This window comes from Aphis gossypii, chromosome 1 (assembly GCF_020184175.1).
Source record: "Aphis gossypii isolate Hap1 chromosome 1, ASM2018417v2, whole genome shotgun sequence".
Classification (NCBI taxonomy): Eukaryota; Metazoa; Arthropoda; class Insecta; order Hemiptera; family Aphididae; genus Aphis; species Aphis gossypii.
In genome coordinates this window covers 50,063,259-50,086,620 of record NC_065530.1, presented here as the reverse complement: position 1 = coordinate 50,086,620, position 23,362 = coordinate 50,063,259, and the positions used below count along the sequence as shown (strand labels likewise).

The following is a 23,362-nucleotide window of genomic DNA, read 5'->3' as shown; positions in this document are numbered from 1 at the left end:
TTGAACATTTAATTTAATTTTACTACTACTTAACATATAATTGTATCTATTTATGCATAATATACATGTATATGATAAGTAAAATACGATTAAATAATTTATCGTACCTATACATTTTTTGCTTTCCTTAAAATGGCTTTTTGGTTCTTGAAGTTATTCTGGATAAATTAGCTAAGCCAATCCATATTTTTCAATTAAAGTGAAAAATGCATCTTTTATACCTACCCATTAATCATTTTAGTTCATTTTAATTGCTTTTTACAGATATCAGACGATGATCGTATGTCTTTGACAACCGCTATCAGCGACGAAGACGATGCAGAGAGCACTCAAAATTCACCATACCGGGGTAAACAAACAGGGACTGCAGCTGCCTCGTTTAATTGCACAGGAGCTGTCAGAAAAGCAGGGTAAGTAAATATACCTATGTAAAAAAAAGGCGTTTCTTTAGATATTTTTTGAGATTAAAATCACATCTTAGTAAACATAAACCAGATGCATATCTAACCTCACCGGTTAGGTGAGTATCACTATATAAATAATATTGTAGGATGATAAAATAGGTATGTTATACAAACAGAACCTACTATACTTGCAATATAGTTATTACAATATTTTGAGTTTATTAATATCTTAAACGTAGTATCAATATTATATACATAGTTACATAATATGGATATAACTGCAGATATTGTAGTTGTTCAACGACTAAAAGCTGAATAAATAAAATAAATCATACTTAATTAACTATTAAACTTGACTGATTTTCAAATTTAAACCCTGAAAATTTTTTAGTTTTCAATCAAATTTTAATTGCTAAGTTGTGTATTACATAAGTTCAAAGTTGTTTTGCAGGAATGCACCAATAAAATCATATATTGTCTGTATACATCCTACATATTAGTCTCGTTAAAGTACTTTATAATTTTAAAGAGACCAGATTTTATAAGTTATTCATTATTTCTTTAAAGTTTAAGAAAAACCTAATAAAAAATTGTATAGACATTGTCATACACCAAGTTTACTCATACTATTTTATCCTTTAGTTATGAATTTATTCAAATTTAATTTTTGAAAATTTGACATTTTCATAAAAACTACATTTTTAATTATATAATATATAGATTTTATACTATTTAAGGAGTGTTATATAAAATTTAAACTACTCTTTTCCTAATAAAAATAAACCGTTTTCAATAAATTGTTAAACAAATGATTTTATTTTAAATTTTTATTTATCTAAAGTAAAACTCTTATACTTAATATATTTAGACTATATTTACAAATTATAAAATTTTGAAGTATAAATATAAATTATTAATTTTTTAAATTATAATGGCTTTTGTAACTTTCAGATCCATTATCATTGTTCTAAGAAACTCAAAAATTACTATTTTGAATTTTAATTCAGAAGATGTGAATTACTTAACAAATTATCAAAAGTCATTTAATTGACAATAAACAGAAAAAAAAGTTTATTTTCGTTCGAAAAAAATAAATTGGTGTTGTTATAAGATACTTCTTAAATAGTATAAAAATCTAATTTTTATAAAATATGATCTTTAAGTATGCTTAAAAACTATAAAAATTAAAATTTTAATAAATTAATTATTGAAAGAAAAATAGGATGAGCATGTTTGGTAAATCATGCTGTATAATGTATAATATTTTTTAATGTTTTATATTAAATGTAATTATTATCATATATAATATTTTGTGATGAATAATAATAATTATTATTTTGTTTTTTATGATTACACTAATAACTTTTTTGTTTAAATACAAAATAAGTAATAATAATACTTATATAGGTATTATGAGATAATAGATTCAACTATTTTCTTAATGGTTGTGCGATTTTATTATTTTAGATTATTAAAATACTTATCCATCAGTTTACATCCAATTAAAATTTGAATTATTCAAAAGTCAATATGAGTGTTCAAAGACCAATTAAAGATCAATTAACACATTTAATAAACTAATTTTAGTACTAACCATAACCAATAATTTCATGCATAATCATTTTATGATATTGTTTAATAATAATCAGTTTTAAATTTTTAATTAACCTTATAATATATATTGATGAATATTTGAAAAACTTATAAATTATTATTATAACTTATAAGATAAGTAATATCTAAGCCCTTAGGTTTAGAAGTATGATTTAAATAAATTTATTTTCAAATAATTTGAAATACATTTTCTTACTGAAAACTCCTATCTACAAGTTTTTCTTTCACATTTGAAAATTTTAAATAAAATATTAATATACCCAAACACAACAAGAGATATTGAACACATTTTAATAATATTTAATGCATTAAACAATGGTATTGAGGACGAGGAATTAAATAACGATTAATGCCTGAAGAATTACTCATTATATTATCATTATGTGATGCTAAACGAAGTTTCAGTAAATATTAAAATCAATAACTAATAAACTCGAATGTTAAATTGAATGAAAAATATTCATTTAATTTTATGTTACTTTTACAATCATAACAACTAAATAATTGTCGTAATTACGTTGATGTTGAACATAACATTTTGTATTGATTTATGTTACTGATGAACCAAGACCCTTACTGAATTGTATTTAAATTATCTAAATGTATCTTTTAAGCTTCTCAAGGTCACTATGAGAATTATAATGCAATAAAAATATTTTATATTTTATAGATGTCTATAAAATATAATATAATGTATAATATATAATAATTGTTACTATATAACTATTTATGTTTCAAAGAAAAATAATAGTGTTTCTGTTTTGTATGTATTTAACAATAATTAAATACATAAGCACATTATTTAAATAGACTATTTTGAATTAATAATGATGCACATTGCATAATACAAAATTAGTAGGTAGATAAATTAACATATTTCAATATTTGTTCATTTAAATTTTAAATTTTGCATTTTCTATAATAATGAATCATAAAGTATAATTTTAAATTATTTTTTTTAAACACACGTGTAACCCACAAAAAATATTAAAATTTCCACAAATTGGTCGAAATCTAATAATAACTATAAATTTATATATTATATTTTATTTTTAATGTTCTACAATAGTATATATTTATTTATATACAACTAATAATTAGCAAGTTGTTAAACTATTTCATATAATTTATATTAATAATTTTAAAAATAATGTGACTTAAAATCTACTTCAAAACTACAAAATGTGAAATATTATTGAATGTTTATGTTCTATAATTGATTATAAATACTAGTATTTATAATTAATGGTTCTATATCATACATATTTCTACAATACGTTAACAAAAAAAAAAAAAATGTGTTATATTATTGTCACGTTTTATTCTATATACAGTTATAAAATATGAAATTTATTTTCAAAAAAAAAACTTGACTATGCCTTTCTGAGTGAAATAAATGTCCTTTAATAAGGGTTCTTTTTCATATTATGTAGAATACAGATACATTCAATTCAATTTTACAATAACAAGTGTATTTTTAATTAGTAGAGCAGTAGAGGAAAGCATTATTAGGTAATATCATTACTTCTTCATTCAAAACTAAATGTATACAATAATGTTTGGTGGAATACTTTCTATAATGTCTTTTAGTTAAGGGTTACTTAAAGTTGTTGTACAACAAATCATGAGTTTAAGTTCCTTATGTGTAATAAAAATACAGTACAAAAATACAGTTTAAGATTATAGTTTTGAATTCAATTAATTTGCTTTTACACAATTCAATTTTTACTTCTCCAAAATAGAAAAAGACAAACCGTCTGAAAAACTTTTGGGGGCTAACCTGATCTATAGGAGAGGAATAAAGTTCTTGAAATGGAACGGGGTCATAGTAATAAAACAGTTTCTTCTTAGTGCCGTCGTTCATAAATAACGGATAAGACGCCAGTCTCGGCGTGAACAGACGCTTTTAAGTATTAGGTACATTTTTTCTTCTATTTTTTTCATTTGGAATACTACCAAGTATATAGTTTCAAGTTTCCACAAATATATTGATTACATGTGCCCAAATGTTAAATTAATGATTTAAATCTCTAGAACTACCATTCTTATTTAGAACAAAAGTCAAAGATTAATTCTATTTCATAATAAATATAATTTTGCTTTTATAGAAAACAAATACATAAACTGAATGGAACAATCTATTTATCGAATAAAATAAAATAAATTTATAAGACCATTTAAATCATTTAATATCATATTTCTATTAACAAGATAAATAAAAAAATTAATAAATGGTACAAAAATAATTTTTCGTTGTAAAAGTATTATAAAATAGTTAAAAATGAATTTTAAGATAACTTGAAGAATTTATTTAAAAAGTCCATATATATTCAAATCGCACATTTTATAATGAGCTTTTTTCTGAAGTTTAAAAATCAGTTTTATTGAACTTTAAATATATTGACAGATCTAAGAAGTTGTAAAAACATAATTACACGCATAACAAATTTTAATACCATAACTTCATAAAAGTGTACCAGGTATAGTTTATCCAAAAATACTTTAACATAAAATAATTTAATAAATTTTCTTAAAATATTTTTTTCACATCTAATCTAGTGACGAAATGCAATAAGTATTTACTATTTATAATATATATTTAATTAATTAGTAAAAAAAAAAAAAATGTAATACTATTATATAATTTATTTTTTCTTAATTTATTCTATTATTGAATTCTCATAAAGTTATTTAAATTTTGAAGTTGTAATAAAACAGTCATCTATTTATGTTAATTTATGTGACCGCTATTAGTCATTTACATACTATAGTTTTTTAGAAAGATTTTGTTGCTGCTATTTGTTCTTAATATTTTTCTGTCATACACTATAATATGTAATATTTTTTCTTATTACCTATTAAATGCATATTATATATATGTAGTATCATCATTTTACGTCATTTTTACATTTCATACTCAGGTTTCTCAGATTTGTTGTGTTGTACGTTTGTAAGACAAAGATGAATACTGTGGGTTCGGCGTCACCTTGAGATTTTGAAAATTAGTTTGTTCAATTTCAACTTCCATCATAAGCCTCATTTATTTCGTTTCGAAATTTCTGTAACAATTGTTATTACGTAATGACAGTGTATAAACGAAAGATGGAAGGAAAAAAATCGATATCATTAGATAACTATCATTATCAGTTTCATTTCATTTTATTTTTATTTTGTATTAGTAGAAATAATTAATCTAGACTCGAAAGTTACATAAGGTGCATAAAATAGTTGTGACTGTATGTGTTATATTAGTATTTTAAGCAACTATAGATATCCAATTAGGTGTATCTTACTGTGTACTGTTTTTTATTATGTTTTTCAAGAGTTAATAAGTAATCTATAGTTCTTATTTTGTAGTATATATTAATTATTTCTAGTTATGTAAAATTTTAAACTTTGCCAAAACAGAGTTTGATTTTTATGCAGTAAAATGTTTCGTTTTAATATTTAATTAATAAATAATATGAATATTAATTAACTATAAACTTTCTTTTTATCATCACATTTACTTAATATGCATGATATTACATAGATTGTAAATAATTTATTCAGATAAAAACAAAATTTTTATTAACCGGAAATTTACTATTTAGCACTCTCACTGAATGGGCTCTCCTAATTTGTTTCTTTGATAAACAATAAACATTTTACTTATGTACCTTTAAATAATATATATAATTGTTTTTTAAAAGGTTTAATTGTATATAATAATTTTGATGTAGGTACTAATTAAGAAATAATTTAATATTTTAGTGTATTTAAATTATATGATTATTACTTATATTTATTTTTATAAATATATACAAAGAGTGGTGGTATATACTGTGCATTATTTTTGAGTTATTTCTTATTGGATATATATATTTTCATGAAATAAAATATTCTTGATAAAATTATTTAATTTATTTGTCTTAGGTAATATATTTATAAATACAGCATAACGAAAAAATAATCAAAGATAAATTACTGTGAATATTTTTATTTTTTTTTCTAAACTTTTGTTAAGTCACTTTGTTGATTATATTTTCTTAAACAAATTTCAATTATTATTTATGATAAATATTATTAACACAATAATACGAAACTTATCATAATTGTATAGAGAAGTTATATAATTGATATATTTTATATTTATTTGTCAATATTCAATACACTACAATAATAATATAAGATATTTAGTCATCAATATATTATTATATTATCTACATATACGGTATAAGTAACACGTATCGCGCGGTTAATAACATAAATTAAAATACTTTATTTTTAAAAATGATTTTAGAATCAACGAAATAAACAATATTTAAAAAGTGGTCCTATAAATAAAAATTATCTCTAATACCTTGGAGATTTTAAATTGATATAATTCAGATATGTTAGGAATATTATTCTACTACATATACAATATACATACTTTATTATATTGATAAATGTTTGAAAAAAAATTATGCAAAGTTTTATTAATATTTTTTGTTTTTTTTTTTTAAATCGGAGTAACAATAACCTTATCAAATAACGCTCAACAATTAAATAAGAAATAAAAATACTATAGTAAATATGTTTTTAATATAATAATTAATAAATACCTATAACACTTTAAATATAATGTTTATTGATTTACACATAATAAAGCTGCTAATTTATAATAAATATAATAATAACTAATAATAATCAAAATACAATATTATATTGCTGTTGAATTTTATTATATAAAAGTAAATAATAAATAATGTTGTTTTTTAACTTATAATCATACAAATATCATACAAATAGGTAATTTATAAATGTATGTATGTAATGCTTGTTGTCATTCAATCATTAAAAAAATATATTGTATATACTTTTGACAGTAATTCATAAATTTTAGAGCTTATATATATATGTACATAATATATACATTATGTCAATTTCAGAGGGTTTGATTTCGATTTATTTCATGTAGTATTGACTATAGAAACCACTAAACTGATGTTGTGTAGAATATTGTATGTCTCAGTCTCCTCATTCCCTCTCTTTCTTATTGAATCTCTCTCTCTCGCTCTTTCTCTTTACATTTATATACATTTATTTTTTATGGATTACTTAGTATATGTATACCATTGCAATGAAAATATAGACTATTTTCTTCAACGCTACTAAAACTACGTTGCTATGCAATTATAGATTTATATACAATATTATATTTGAAATGACGACTTTTCAACTTTTTTTATATACAAACTTGTAAAAAACAATGTTTAAAGATTTTTATTGGGATATTTCTACTTGAAAATTTGACGTACCTACCTAATGAGTTATTACTTTTATATTTGTATTTTTTGTATAAGTGTAACAATAACACAATAAATAAAGTCATAAAGCTTAAGTAAAATTCCATGATTTAAAATATTTTAATTAAAACCTATAACATTAAATATAGAAACATTTGTGTATTTTATTTTCAATTCGCCGTTTTTATTTTAATATATTCAGAATTAAATACGAAATTAAATTAAATGTTTATAAATAAAATTTAAAAAAAAACTTAATTTATCATAGGTATAATAGGTATAACTGGTATATTATATATTAAGTAAAATAATTTCAGATTCAAGTAATTTTATAAGTATATTTTGAATTGAAAAAATAAATTATCGGACACTTAAGTTGGATGCTTTTGGATTAACTTCGAACAAGAAGCTTTTTTTCCGTTTTCTATGTATTATAAAATATGCGTAAAAGATAAAATCTCTGTACAAAACAATTGAATAACAATACTTTTACAGTTCGTTCTATTTCAAAACCAAAGTTATAAACAACAATGTTCGTGGAATGAGTGATGTGTGCTAATAATCATTGTCAGCGATCAGCATATAAAACATAAATTTTGTCGTATTGCACAGTATAATAATTTATACTTTTGAACCCACACGATTTAAACCTTTTCTAGTATCTCACTTCGTGTAACAGGCATGTGAACTGTTATCTCCAAAATATCTTTGAAAAATAAAAATTATTAAACAACATTTTTAGAGTTTTTCCTTTTTTTATATATAAATATGGCCACCCTAGTATCTCCTCTTCACTATAACACCACTTCTAAAATTGTTTTGTAACATTGTAATGGTGAATATCTTGACACGCTATGGTAAAATCAGTTTAGTCTTAAGTAGCCTTCACTCAATGAGAGCCACTCATTTACCTTTATACTGCCTTTGTTCCATTTGGAGCGGCTACTATATTTTATAGATATATTATGAAAAAATAAAATATAATAAAGTCATAGCCTTTAAAAAAAAAAAAAAAAAATGTATTGTTTGTTAACAGGAAATATCAAAAAATAAAAACACTTACCTATACTATTGTAATATATTAAATATATAAATATACTTAGTACTTGGGGAATTTTATTTAAAATTATTGTAGTTAAATCTTATGATGAATTGTAAAATTTAACTATAATTTAATCTGTTGGTTTTTCAAATTTAGGTTTTTGAGCGTAAAAAAATGGTTATTACGGAAAAAGCACCAAATTGAACTTGCTAGAAAAAGAGGCTGGAAAGGTTATTGGGTGTGCCTTAAAGGTACTACATTACTGTTTTATCCATGCGATTCTAGAGAAGGCCGAAGTGTAGAAGCAGCTCCAAAGCACCTTATAATTGTTGATGGAGCGATCATGCAACCTATTCCAGAACACCCGAAGAGAGATTATATTTTTTGTTTAAGTACAGCTTTTGGAGACGCCTATTTATTTCAGGTATGTTAAGACAAAAAATGTTTCTATTTAATGATAACTAAAAAAGAAAAAACAATTTGTATTGAATTATATATTGGTAAATATTATGATATATATATTTTAGCAGGATGAAAAAGTATTTATTTTCTGGAAGTATAAAATAGTTGTTCGATGTAATCAAAAGTTTAGAAACTCAGTTGGTTAGTTAATCTGATCTTCTACGTTTGTTTTAAATTAGATACAAAGTTTTTTTTTAATCATACTTGCACAAAAAAAAATAATATACCTAGACGTGATTAGAATTTGATCATTGAGGTTGACATAGATTATTTAGGCTTTTCACCACTAGCACATATACAATGCTTATTATTCAAAATATAAAAAAATGGCAAATATTTTATATTTATATTATATAAACACAAACGTTTATTTTCACAAATTTTGAAAATCACAACTAAAAATATGACAGTATATAGAGTATGTTAAAAAATGTAAGCAAATATTAATAAATAAAAAAAACACAAAAAACATTCACAGAACAAATTAATTTATTAAGTAATATAAAAAAATCTAAATTATCTGTATTGTTTTCAGGCACCTTGTCAAGTAGAATTGGAAAATTGGGTGAACAGTATACATTCTGCATGTGGCGCAGCATTTGCCAGGCATAGAGGAAAAATAGGAACACTACATTTATTACAAGAAGAAATTTACAGAATTGAAAAACAAGTGGATGCGGTTTGTATTTTAAAATGTTTAATTTAATTTCAGAAAAATATTAATTCATTTATTCGAAGTTACTTAAATGTAATAAAGAATAATATGAAATAATAACAATATTGTAATTTTTATCACTACACTTTTTACAATTACACAGCACAATTATATCTTGTGTTTTACCTTTACATTTTTATATTTTTTATATTTTTATGACGTATAACAAAAAATATAATTTTTTTAATGCAGTTTAACAGTATTTAATAATAATTACGTATAATAGGTAAGTTTGTAATCTTAGTAGATACCACACTGACAATTGTACATAGTTATGTTAAGGTATCACTGAAATGTATACCTATCGCTTAATTATGCAATTAAAAACTCAAATACAAACCGAATATTATACTAAAACTTCTAATCAATATTGTTATCGGTATATTCTTGATTATCAGTTCTTATTTATTATTGAATTAATTTTTATTTTTGTTTTTGTTTTTAGTATACCTATATAAATATAATTTAACATTTAACATTTGATTAATTCTATTAAGAACCACTTAATTACATATTATCAAGCTTGATTAATAAACGTTTATATGAGTATTTACGATTGATCAAATATTTAAATACATAAAATATTTTAAATGACCTTCTTTAGTATTCGTTTTGAAGTTACATAAATATTTCATGTACAACAAACATATGTTTCAAGTACTTTCATTGAGTATATATTACTATTTAATATTTATAATAAATGATATTATGTAGCCGTATTTCTATACTATGTAATTAGAATGGTTATAAGTTTTGTTTAATGGCACTTAGTAATCTATTTATAAAGAAATGTATTTTGTTTAATAAGCTAGTTTTAATTTTAAAATACAAAAATAATATGGCTATAAGTATATTATTTAAAATTTAAAATATGTAATTTTAACTTTAATAATAATATATAGATAATGTTAACATCTGATAATAATAACAATTAATTTTCAACAGGATCAAAAACTCAAACACATGGCTGAAGTAGAAGTAGAAATGTTAACAGATCCAGACACTAAAGAACAAATAAAAAAGCAAATTTTAGCATGGGAAGAGAATTTAGAGAGACTACATTGTGAACAGTTTCGGCTCAAATGTTATATGGCTAGTTTACAAAATGGTGAACTTCCAAATCCCAAGGTACATCCAATATTCTATATTATTTATCTAATTATTTTTTGTACAAGAATTTATCGTAAAAATAGTTATTTGATAAATTATATTAATAATACATTTTTATATAACTTATAATTAATTAATAATAGTAAGAAAATAAATAACGTTATGTAACATTTCAGATTCTTTTAACGCGTGTATCTAGAGCCACTAAAATTACACTAAACAAATTAGGTGTGTTTACTGTATCTTCGCTACATGCGTTTATATGCGCTCGTTCTCCGTCATTGCTCAACAATCTTTTGGCTGGACGTGGCGCAACCAAAAGAAAAGCTCCAGTCTTATCTCGATCAAATAGTAGTTCGGGTAGAAGATCATTGCAATCATCTACATCTAGAGATGACCCTGAAAAGACTGTCAAAGTGTCCTTACCTGATAATCAAGTAAATATTCAATATTATTATTATATATATATCACATATATTATATATATTGAATATATAATTTATAAGCAATATCTTTTAAATTTAATATAATTTATACTTTTTTCTATTATTCAATTTAAATATTAAATTATTTTTAATGTTTAAATATTGAATATTCCTATTATTTTAATGAACATTTTAAAAACCAATATTTATTAATTATTAATTTCTCTTGAGTTTAGTAATTAAAATATATTATCAAATAAAAATTTTTAGTAATTTAACAAAACATTATTTAAAAAAAATTATATTTTTTACATTACATTTATTTTAATTACATTTATTTACAATTTAGTTTTTATAAAAAAAATGTTTATTTTCATATTTGTCTTAGTAAATTATTGACTGTAGATTTTTACATAATAAAATAATGTTGATTGTTTGTATTATATTTTTATCTTGTACTTAATAAAAAGTAAATTTATTTTATAGTCGGTACAAATACATTTACGAGAGGGCATGACAGTTGATGAGTATTTGGCATTATCTTGTTCAAGAAAAGGACTTAATCCCATGGAGCACTTTGTCAGGGTAAAAAAGAGAAGGGATATGGAAGATCATAATTATTTTGTTCCTCACCGAACTGATAGTATTGAAACTTATGTAAGTTTTTTATTCAAAATATACGTACATAAATAATATTAATTTTATTTATTTAATATATTTTTATATTTATTTAGTTACATACTCATGAAGTTGTCGAAGTTCGTGCCAAAATCCTGTATCAAGTAGAACTTGAAAGAAATACATTAGATCATATGTGGGGATTTTCCGTAGAAGCAGAGTTAATTGAAAATGCTGAACGACAAGATGAACTTTGTTGTTATGTTAGTCGCGTCGAAGACAAAGGAATTGCTATTCAAAATGGTAATCAGTTATTTTAAGACATAAAAGTGCAATTTCAGTTAATTAAAATATTTAAAATTAATATTTTACGCTGTAAAACTTCAATTACAAACATGAAACAATAATAATAAATTATTTATTGATTGTAGGTTTAATTAAAGGCGATGAGATTATGGTGATTAATAGTGCAATAGTAAGTGATTTAGATATGATGTACTTGGAATCGGCTCTTCAAGAAGAACTTTCTTTAAGTATGATGATGAGATCATCTAGAACAGAACCTCCTCAATTACCTTCAGGCTCAAGAATTATATCAAAGACTACTGATGATATAATTCAATCATTAGTATGTCCTCCACCACCGACAGATCCACCAGTTATCTCAGAAGAAATGATATCTGGACTAATCGTACCTGCTCCAGGGTGGAGTAAGTGTATACATTGTAATTGCCATTGTCAACATAAAATTCATTATTACAATTTATTAGATAGGGAAGGTATTTATGAATTGGAAACTAACAACATGACACAAGATTCAAAACTTGCTTCCAGAGGAAATTCTTTTGAAATAGAAAATTTAATTAAGGTTTGTTTTATTATTTATAAAAATGACATACGTTAAAAATACTAAGTTTAATTGTTCAACTGCATTGCTCTTAGAGTGCTGGTGAAGTTACTGGGTTCTGTAGATCTCCAGAACCAGCAAGAAGAACTAGCCCAACCGTTATTTCTGCAATACAAAACCCTCAAATAACTATTGGTCGTCAGTTGACGGATGCTGAAAAACTTAGAAAAGTTATTTCTGAACTCGTAGATACTGAAAAATCATATATTAAGGTAAATATCATTAATATATTTAATATTTTTTTTAAAATATAGTATTAAATAAAAAAATTCATTTCATTTAGAATAATATTTGCTTACAATACTGTAAAATGAACAGCTCGTAAATTTTTTATGTTTTGTATTATATATATATAAAATATGTTTACAGCACTTGAGTAATCTACTGGAGAACTATTTAGAACCACTTAAACAAGAAACATTTTTATCTGGAGCAGAAATAGCCGTTCTGTTTGGTAATATCCAAGAAATTGTTCAATTTCAACATCAATTATTACAAAATTTAGAAGATGCCGTGCGCCAAGAACCTAATTTCCATAAATTTGATCAGCCAGAGCAATTTAAAGTATAGTTAAAAAAAATATGTGAACAAATACGAATTAAATACTAAAAATGAATATATTAAAATTTATATTACAGAATATACTTTTTTCTATTGGAAGCGCCTTCTTATATTATGTCAATCATTTCAAATTGTATAGTTCATTCTGTGCAAGTCATTCAAAAGCTCAAAAAATACTTAATCCTAGTAAGAAACAATCATAATACGGTTATAAGAACACGGATGGCTTGTAAATAAATTTAATTAATTAAATTTTTCTTTTTTTTTTAAGATGAAGGCAATCAAGCTTTACAAGAATTTCTATGCTCCAGAAATCCTCGGCAACAACATTCCTGTTCTTTAGAATCTTATTTAATTAAACCTATACAAAGGATATTAAAATATCCACTTTTACTACAGCAATTAAGGAATCTTACTGATCCTCATTCGGATCAACATCTTCACCTCGTTGGTTAGTAGAAAGTTATTTATAAAAAATTCAAATTATATATTTTTTTGATAAAAACTAATTATAAGCTATTATTTTTATATTTTAGAAGCACTAAAGGGAATGGAAAATGTTGCTGAACATATAAATGAAATGCAAAGGATACACGAAGAATATGGAGCAATCTTTGATCACTTATTCAGACAACATCAAAAATCTTGTAAACAAGTAAGTTATTGTTATTACGACATTAAAAAGACTGATATTTAATACTAATTATAAATTATTTATTTATAGTCTATTGACTTATCTCCGGGTGATTTACTGTACTATGGAGGAGTTGAATGGTTGAACATATCTGATTTCCTTGGGAAAATAAAAAAAGGCCTAGAACTGCATGCAATGTGTTTTGTGTTCAAATCAGCTGTGGTATTTTTGTGTAAAGAACGTTTAAGACAAAAAAAGAAACTAATGGTTAGTTTTATATAATTAATTAATTAAAAAATACTTATTAAGAATACTTACACTATTATTCTTTTATTTTAGAGTGTATCAGGTAAAAGTGAAATGGAAATAATTAGATATCAAGTTTTGATACCAGTAACTGAAGTACAAGTTAGAGCAAGTTCTGCTAAAGATATGGAGACACATTTCTTATGGGAACTGATCCATTTACGTAGTCAATCCCATAGAAGGGCAGAAAAGATTTATGTCCTTTCTAATAGGTTTGTTAAATTTTTAGTGTGTATTCAACTATCAGAATGTAATTTTTTATTAATACTATAATACATTAATTTAGTACTGCCGAATTCAGAAATGCATTCTTAAAAACTATACGCCAGATTATTCGCGAAAGCGTACGAAACATGAACATTCCTACTGCCAAACCTTCTACTAATTCCCCTGCTCAACTAGTAAGCAATACCGCAACATTAGGAAGACAAACAATTAATACTGGAGGTAAATACTATTTTAATATTTTTTTATATGTATTCTTTATAATTGAAATTTATTCCAAGGTTTACAATTAATATCAGAAGATCACAAAACGCCTGATATTTCAAACTTAACACAAGGATCACAAACACTAGGAAAACCTAAAAAAATACCTCCAAAACCGCCTCAAAGATATTCTTCGGGGAGCACTTTGACTAAAGTAGAGTTAAGAAATCAAGGAACATCGTCAACTGATTCTACAACGGATACAGCAGGGACTCAAACTATTTTGCCCAATTATAGATCAAGAAACAGAGGTACATAAAATAAATAATTTGTAATTTTTATTATTTATAGTTATTATAATGAACATAAAAATCATATTATTTAATTATATTTTATGATATTTTATTAAAAATAATTATTTTTATTAATTAATTTATATTAATTAATATATTATTATATTATTAATTATTATTATATTATTATTATATATTATTATATATTATTAATTTATATTAATAATATATTGAATTGTTTTTAGAAGAGCGAAAAGTAGATGAACAAAAATCAGAGGGTGAAGATGATAGCAGTAGTCAACCTGGACCATCTAAAGGACTTCCAATGCACGGTAGTTTGGGAAAAACACCTAACTACTTAATGCTTAGTACCACATCTACATTATCAGCAAGTAGTACTGGAAGCCAAGCAGCTAGACTGGTGGAAAGATCACAACAACCAGAAAATTATCAACCACCTCAGGTGCAGGACCTCGGTAAGACGGATCTGCACCAGGATTACTAAAAATCGCGCTACCCACTGAGAATAGGTTAGACCCGTTATAATGTTAGCCAAGGCTGTGGGTCGCATAATATGGTAGAGTGAACTCATGAAAGTAACATAAGAGGGGATGGCGGTAGAGTTCACTCCACCGGGTAAACAAATTCTAAAACATATAAATGAATAGTGTTAATATCTTATTGTTTATCGGTTGTATTAACTATGTTAGGTATTATGATTTGTTAAGATTAATCTAGAATCTAGAGATATTGATGATAGTATTTTCATTCATATTACTCCACAGGTTCTCCAGTATGGAAGCCCAGAGAATTGGGAGAATCGTCAACGTTGCCACGGAAAAAAAAAACGAATCAGGAGCAGTTTGAAACAAGGACAATGGTGAGAAAAGGAGAAAAAAAGGATAAAAAATGAATAAAACGCGGGACAATCACTCGTAAAAAATGTTCATGCATAAAAATACCCAATTAATGAGAAACGTGATACTTATCACCGACTCTTTGGAGTCCTTTTTAAAAATCTAATTGGGGATTTCTTTGATGTCCTTGTTACTCATGGTATGGAAAGGATCTGCCGGCCGAGGGTCGAAGAAATTATGTTTATGATCAAGTTAGATTATTTCTTAAATTCTCATTACCTTATTGGTATGTTCCTACTTTATTTATTACATAAAATTAGAATTTATTACAGTCTTTTGTTTCGTGTAAATAATAAAAAAAAAACGAAACTGAAACTTTTGTCACAATTAAAAACTAAAATATACCGGATTTGGGCTGTTTATTATTATCGGTAATTAAAATACAAACGTCGATTCAACGACCATGGTAAATTATTCTTATAACCACCTTTACTAATACTGTTATTAGATACCATACATTTGGGATACGCATTATGAAATTTATCCACGATACGTTGACTTATATATATTAAATATTTAAATATATATGATATATAGACCATGTCTGTTTTAATGATTATGCACCAACTTAAGGTTATATTACAAATCGTACATATTAAAAGCTCAAAGCTCAATTTCATTTAAATTATTTTCTTCTTTCAAATTTCAATAGATTTTATTATGAATTGTTAACATTTCTCCATTTGATCTCATTAGTGATATTTGAACTTAAAAAGATCTAGAACTCCTCTAACCGCAAAATAAATAACCACGATTCATTTACTTTGTTTGAGCACATAGGATAAGTAAATAATGATTATTTTTATGCTTAATATGTACATTGGACATTTTGAGAATAAATAATATTATATAATGGTCAACGCGTGAACGACAATAAATTGTTATTGTGTAACGACGACGAACTATGAAATAAAATCTAATTAATTATATTCATTAGATGTATTGAAGTGGTCTAGAAAAACGGTTTCAATTATTTGAAAATTGAATTTGAAAATTTACATTAAAAATAATATGTTCCCCAAAAATTTAATCTTGTATTTGTTCATATTCGAAATTCCCTAATGAAATCATTGAAAGTATTGTTGAAAATAATATTTAATATTAACGATAAACAACCTATTTTAGTATCATTAAAATAGTTTTAGTTCTTTTGGAAAAATTAAAATTGACAACCGTAAACTATGTGATCTTGTGGTCCCACAAGTACCTAACATAAATCGTAAAATATGTTTGAAAATAAAACACAATTATATGCAACAATGATAAATATATTTCTAAGTACTATTAGGTTATCTTATAATCATTATTATTAAAATACCGAAAAATGTCGTGCTCATGTAGGTACCTTAGAAATTTAGAATAAGTTTTTAAATTTAAAAAAAAACCACCCGGTTATGTTTTCAATTTAGTACAATCGTTATCATTAAATTATTATGAATTAATCGAACATTTTATTTCATTATAATGTTTATTACCTACTCAAAAAAAAAATATATATATTATATATATATACATGTTTAAATTAGGCCCACCGCACAACATAAAAAAAAAATATTATTATATTATTATCTAATTTTATTATTATTTTAGTTCTTCCGTCAATCGAAAAAAAAAAAAATGTTGAGAAATTATTGTTGTGTTATTGTATTTGTAAATAAAATATAAATGAAAAATGTTTTCGCATTTTATTATTCACGTATATATCACGCGTACGGTACCTACCATAAATACATAAATATCATAATATTATGCATAGGTACTATGCGCGATGTCAACATAATAATATAATATCATTAATATTACAATCTTTATAAAATATGTATAATTTATATTATTTCCGTCGTCCTCGTATAATACGTCATCATTATGGGTATATCATAATAATATATAGGTTTCCTGTACGTGATAAATGCAGCTAAGTATAAAATGTCGACGTAATATATGATGAAGAATTTCGTGATGATGACTCGAAAGCTCAAACGACGTAGCTGACGGCTGGAGCGTACGGTGCCGTCTGGTAGGTCGCCACGACGGGATGTTGATGGTAGGCTTGCACGTGATGCGAATGTACGTACGACATCGGCACCGGGTCTGAATGGTAGTACACATGTCTGAACACCGGCTCGGTTTGTTGCACGACGTACGGTTGTCTGACGACAGTCACGTCGGGAGACGCCACTTGCACTTTGGGCAGGATCACCGGAGTTATGAATCCAGGCGATGGGGCAGAGTACACAGCTGTCACCGATAAGACGCAACAAATCGCTACCTATTTATTGAATATTTTAACATAATTTATTATTACATTTTATGTTTAATATAAAAGCCAGGAAACGATTTTTCGCCGAACATTTATATTAGCATCCATATTAAATTCAAAATATTTAGGCTCCTTTTGAGCTATATATGTAATACATTTGAAGTTTTCAACCTTTTTAGTTATTTTTTTCTATTTTTTTTACGATAAAAATGTTGCTAGTGATTAAAAAAATTTGAAAATGGACGAGTATTAAAAGTTTCTTTATAAGCAGTTAAATAATAGATTTACAGATATAATTTAAAAATATCAAAAACACTAAGTCACAATTTTTTATAAGCGTTTAATTTTAATTTTAATTCAATACAATCATACCATTTTTTAATTTTAATACTTATCTAAGACTTTAAAATTAAATTCAAGATTCTTTCAAATTTTCTTTACAAGATAAAAAAGTTTACCCTAATTTTAACTCACATTCAATTTTATACCCTCACATAATCCGTTTGAAAATAAAATTTGTATCTATTAGGTACGTAATAGTTCATGATAACTACAACTATTTATAGGAAAACTAATGATTAGATAAAGTTATTTTGTTGTAATTAAAAAAAAAAAAATTATTCATATATGGACTTCTTTTCAACATTTATTATTTACTATACACGATAAATATTTTAATTTATTTTCTGTTCATATCACTCTACGATATACGGTACGTCAGTATTGACTTAAAAGTTAATCGTCTATAAGACTATAACACAATATAAATATATGACATAGATAGGTATATAATAATATTATAATAATTAATATTATACACAATTATGTGATGTTTTTTGCAAATATTAATAAATCAACCTAGGTACCAAATTACTTATTAGTTATAGTAATATAAATAGGTATATAACAAAATATCTTAAGTAAATACACAATCTCCGATAAAAATTATTTTTTTAGGTAATGATTTATCATTGAATTCAAACTTAACATCTATACATTACGCTAACCTAAGTAGGTACTCAATGACGGGATACATATTACATACACACCACACTTCACACATATTAAACAGCATAGCGACTTCGGCAATTTATTTTTTTGGTTCAAAAGTTACTACTATAGTTTATATTACTAACTAATATTATAAAATATTGATACATCTATACAAAGTTGAATAGCTTATAGGTTAAATTAAAGGTATTGATTATTAAATTCAGTTTGTTAAATGTGCCTACATATCGGCTTAATAATAATCTAATATAAATAAAGGTATACTCACTAAAAACTTCATTTTGACCAAAATTCAGCTAAATAACAACAAATAATAATGAAATATGGATTTTTAGAATAACACTTGTTAATATCGACTGTAGACGATACGTTCGACATTCATATTTTTGTAGATCGATGTGGGTTATATAGCCGACAAGTATCTACCTTTCTGATGAAAATCCCACCACCTCGATAGTATTATAATTTCACCATCACGCCCAATTCGCAGCGGAGATCCTGCATGGCAACGACCTCCGCCATTGCTTTTTTTTTTTTAATTATCTAATAAATGAGTTTTATTTGTCTGTCATATTATTATAATATTACAATATGGTAGAATCAGCGTAATATTAAAATATGAAAACAATTTCCATTGGTAACTATTGTATTAAGAAGAATGATAAAACATAAAGTCAATGATTCTTACAATCGTATATTTTAATTAAAATACTTAATAGAATTTATTAGACTTAGCGTAGCAAGTATATCTATGGATATACTTACCAATCAATCTACAATACGAGTATTGCAGTGTCTAAACATAAACAAAAATTCGGAATTTTTCTATTCTTGTTAAAAATCATTGTAAAACCGTTCACATTGAGAGGGTATTGACCCTAAATATTTTCTAACATTTTGAATTCTATGTTGTGGACTGCAATTAAAATTATATGGTTCTACAAAAATTCAGCGATTTAAAATTATTTTAATCTTTTGTATTAGATTTTATACGAAACGAGGAATGTTGTAGCATAAAATTTAAAAAGATGTTATATCCCTTATCCCTTATTGTATTTGTATGCCAAAAATAAAATAAACATAGGTAAGTATAAGTACTTTGAAACGTCCAAATATCATATATTATACCTAAAAGGCTAAGAGTAATCTTTTGGAATTGCATGCCTTATAAAATTGTAATAAATTATTATTACTAAAAAGTAATAATTAATAACCATTAGCAAAAAAAAAACGATTTTGACTGGAGACGGTTTGTCAGTAATGTTTGACTAAACGCCTAGTAATATCTCTTTATATTTTAGTAATACTTTGAATAGGTTTAAATCTTTAAAAAACGAATCGAATTTATGTATAAAATTGGTAATAATAGTTTTATACCTACCGTTGATTATAGATACGACTACGTATCTAGAATTTATAATCAATATTATTACCTAGACTCATAATTAGTAATTACTTAAGACAACACTAGGTATAACTTAATATAAAATCATGACGTGGGTACCTACCATAAAACTTAGAAATAAGTTCGTGTGATACCTATAAATAGCTTAAAACTAATCCGTATTTTTGAATTAGAACTAAAAAATATCTAAAATCATTTGATTAAAAATCTTAATATTTTTACAAATTATATCCAATAATGTATCTAGAAGAAACTATTATATAGGATACATATTGGCTATACAATCAACGGAAAAAAAAATAAGCCCATGGTGGTGATCGGTGGAATAAATCAATAAAGAGAATTTGATCATAATAATTTACTTGTTGGAGATAACATCTTTGAACAAGTAGGTACCTACATCAATAGTTCTAATACCTCGATACCTATCTACTAGGTGCTCTAAATAGCCAAAATATCAGGCGCGGATCCAGAGAGTGGGCACGGGCCCACCCAAAATTTTCAAAAACAATAATTTTAATTTTAAATATTGGCATTTAAGTTGTTATTTTAGAATTTTTATTTATAAGTTTTAGAATTTATTATATGTATTATATATTTAATAATCGTGCATGGTGAGTAACAAAACAATACTATATTTTACATTTAATCATAATTTTACTGTATTATCTGATGTAGTTAAATTTACGGGCCCACCCAAAAATATATACTAGATCTGCGCCTGCAAAACATTATGCATAAGCATAATACATAGAGAAATCAATATCAGACAAACTTACGCTAGGTAATCGATGCCTAAGACGCCTTTAAACCCTAAATGCTGAACAACTTCTTAAAATCCAAAAAGTTATCAAGAAAAACAAAAGCACAAATATATTTAAGGTACACCCGATTTTTACGTACGCCACATTAAAAGTTCTTAATAAAATGTATTAACACATGTTCAATAATAAAGATCGCATGAATGAAAATTAAGATAATCCATGTATGGTAGACTGAAGAAGCATAACATTGAAAGGAGTATTAACTATTTATAGACATTATAAAGGGAGAGATGAAGGGGAAGGCTGTAAAGAAAATGGAATGGCAGCATTATGCAACTACTAAAAATTGGAGAAATATTGTGATTAGGTATGTATTTTCGATATACCTATAAATATCATGAATAATCTTACGGAAAACTCGACAGTAATTTTCAAATTGTTTGTTAACATTTTTTGAAAATTGACATGGCGTTATATAGAGAGAAATAGAAATTAGGTAGGTAATTAATTTTATTTTAATAAACATTTAATGAAAATTTCAAATTTTTACATAATTTATAATTTTTTACCAAATTAATGTTTTATTTTTTATACCTATCCTATTAACCTTTTACAAGTTGATTGTTAACTCCTACAATAATAGTCTTATTCAAAATTGTTCAAAATTTAAACCACATGTAAATATTAACCATACCTATAGTCACTAGGAATCTGGATGACTGAATGATACTTTGAAGTTTGAAGAGGACATTTTTAATTTTCTCACTATCATTAGACCTACGTATAATGCCAACAGACTGTAAACTATAAAGTATAAAGGTAAACTATTACATACCTACCCACCTACTCACTGTTGAGAATGTTTTTAAAAAATAAATATTAAAAAAATGTTATGGAATATGGATAGCAAGTAGCTACTTAAATATCTTAAAAACTAGTGCAGTTTCTCTAAAAAGAAAAAATATTACCAAAAACCTAACCGCTAAAAAAAGGTAGGTACCTATATAATAAAAATACATACATTATATATATATACCTACGTGTAATAATACCTATTTAATACAATAATTCCTTATTAATTATAATGAATACTTTTTTTTCATAATTTGAATTAAATATGTCTGTATTAAATTATTTACAATTTAAAATTACCCTTTTCTTATAAAATTCATAATAAAATATAACATACAAATGTAAATGTAAATCTCCTGTTTGATTGAGCAAATATGTTAATAACTTCATAATATTTTATCAACAATTTACCATAAATTTATATTGTAAAAATAAGACAAAGATTTGTGACTGAATAATATACAACAACACATTTAGATAACACAAAATATTAAATTTAAATAAATTAAATAGTTAACACATTTTGTAACGGCCATCAGGAAAGGGGAGTCCTATCACCCCTTAAATCCGCGCGTGTTTGGTATATTGTATTTTGTTTCTTCATTAAATTGACGACATTATTCTAATAGTAACTGTAATCTGTTTTATGAATATTTCAAACTTTCAGAGTTACAAGTACTAAATACCTAGTGCATATTTCAGGCTCAGTTTTGTGCATGAAATGCTTATGGGTATGACCTATCCTTAGGCGTCTTAGGATTATATCCTATTTTATCATTTAATTTAGAGGGTTATATCAATCTGTAGTGTGTTGTATTTATCTTAATTTGTTGTCCTTCAGTTTGTGCAATATGTGCCAAATATGGAATTTTTATTATTTTTAGTTATTCTTTTGAAGTCATTTTTAGTATAAATAGTACCTATAGCCAATAAGATCGTTTCGATGTTCAGTATGATCAGTCTAGTTGATTTATCCATTCGTTTCCCTCTATTTTGATAAGTTTTCAAGTTAATAATATATTTTTGTGGTCGGTGTTGAGTAGGTTGATGATATCATTGGTTATTTCATTGTTTGTTTGGGATGCTTACTATATACTCGGGAAATCAGTTAGTATGTTTAAGGTGTGATTAGGCATGTCCCTTGTTTTACACTAGGACAGTTTCTGAATTAGTCTGCTGTATGTTATCAACACTTGGCACAAATACCTACCCAAGCATAATTTTTTCAGATTTTGAAATTTTTTCTAATGAGGCATTAAACAAACTTTACTATCATATTATTATATAACTACACTTTGATATCTGAAATGTATGTATCTTTTTCTTTTCTTCTGAGTATAGGTGTGGCTAAATTTAATCTGAA

The 23,362-nt window shown here is 24.9% G+C and overlaps 2 protein-coding genes across 6 annotated transcripts in view; one reads left to right on the top strand and one right to left on the bottom strand.

The window, feature by feature from the left end:
- LOC114123623 (protein still life, isoform SIF type 1) overlaps positions 1–17,382 on the top strand; it is a 64,126-nt gene extending 46,744 nt beyond the window's left edge. For 3 of the 5 annotated variants that reach the window (XM_027986665.2, XM_027986662.2, XM_027986663.2), the window contains exons 15-34: positions 265–410; positions 8,487–8,754; positions 9,328–9,471; positions 10,453–10,635; positions 10,794–11,054; positions 11,529–11,699; positions 11,777–11,963; positions 12,092–12,370; positions 12,431–12,528; positions 12,603–12,779; positions 12,937–13,131; positions 13,206–13,314; positions 13,400–13,579; positions 13,665–13,783; positions 13,853–14,029; positions 14,102–14,280; positions 14,355–14,515; positions 14,575–14,808; positions 15,036–15,266; positions 15,576–17,382. In XM_027986665.2, coding sequence (XP_027842466.2) covers positions 265–410; positions 8,487–8,754; positions 9,328–9,471; positions 10,453–10,635; positions 10,794–11,054; positions 11,529–11,699; positions 11,777–11,963; positions 12,092–12,370; positions 12,431–12,528; positions 12,603–12,779; positions 12,937–13,131; positions 13,206–13,314; positions 13,400–13,579; positions 13,665–13,783; positions 13,853–14,029; positions 14,102–14,280; positions 14,355–14,515; positions 14,575–14,808; positions 15,036–15,266; positions 15,576–15,703 — 3,627 coding nt within the window. In that variant the 3' untranslated portion in view covers positions 15,704–17,382. Of the gene's footprint in view, positions 1–264; positions 411–8,486; positions 8,755–9,327; positions 9,472–10,452; positions 10,636–10,793; positions 11,055–11,528; positions 11,700–11,776; positions 11,964–12,091; positions 12,371–12,430; positions 12,529–12,602; positions 12,780–12,936; positions 13,132–13,205; positions 13,315–13,399; positions 13,580–13,664; positions 13,784–13,852; positions 14,030–14,101; positions 14,281–14,354; positions 14,516–14,574; positions 14,809–15,035; positions 15,321–15,575 lie in introns of all 5 variants that reach the window. The other 2 variants (XM_050197557.1, XM_027986666.2) reach the window with 2 other exon arrangements.
- LOC114123613 (uncharacterized) lies at positions 17,374–19,393 on the bottom strand. Its single transcript, XM_027986653.2, has 2 exons — positions 19,247–19,393; positions 17,374–17,976 (listed from the first exon to the last, which is right to left on the bottom strand). Exons 1-2 carry the CDS (start codon positions 19,256–19,258, stop codon positions 17,683–17,685), a joined length of 306 nt encoding a protein of 101 aa, XP_027842454.1. The 5' UTR covers positions 19,259–19,393; the 3' UTR covers positions 17,374–17,682.
- Positions 19,394–23,362: the final 3,969 nt, after the last annotated feature.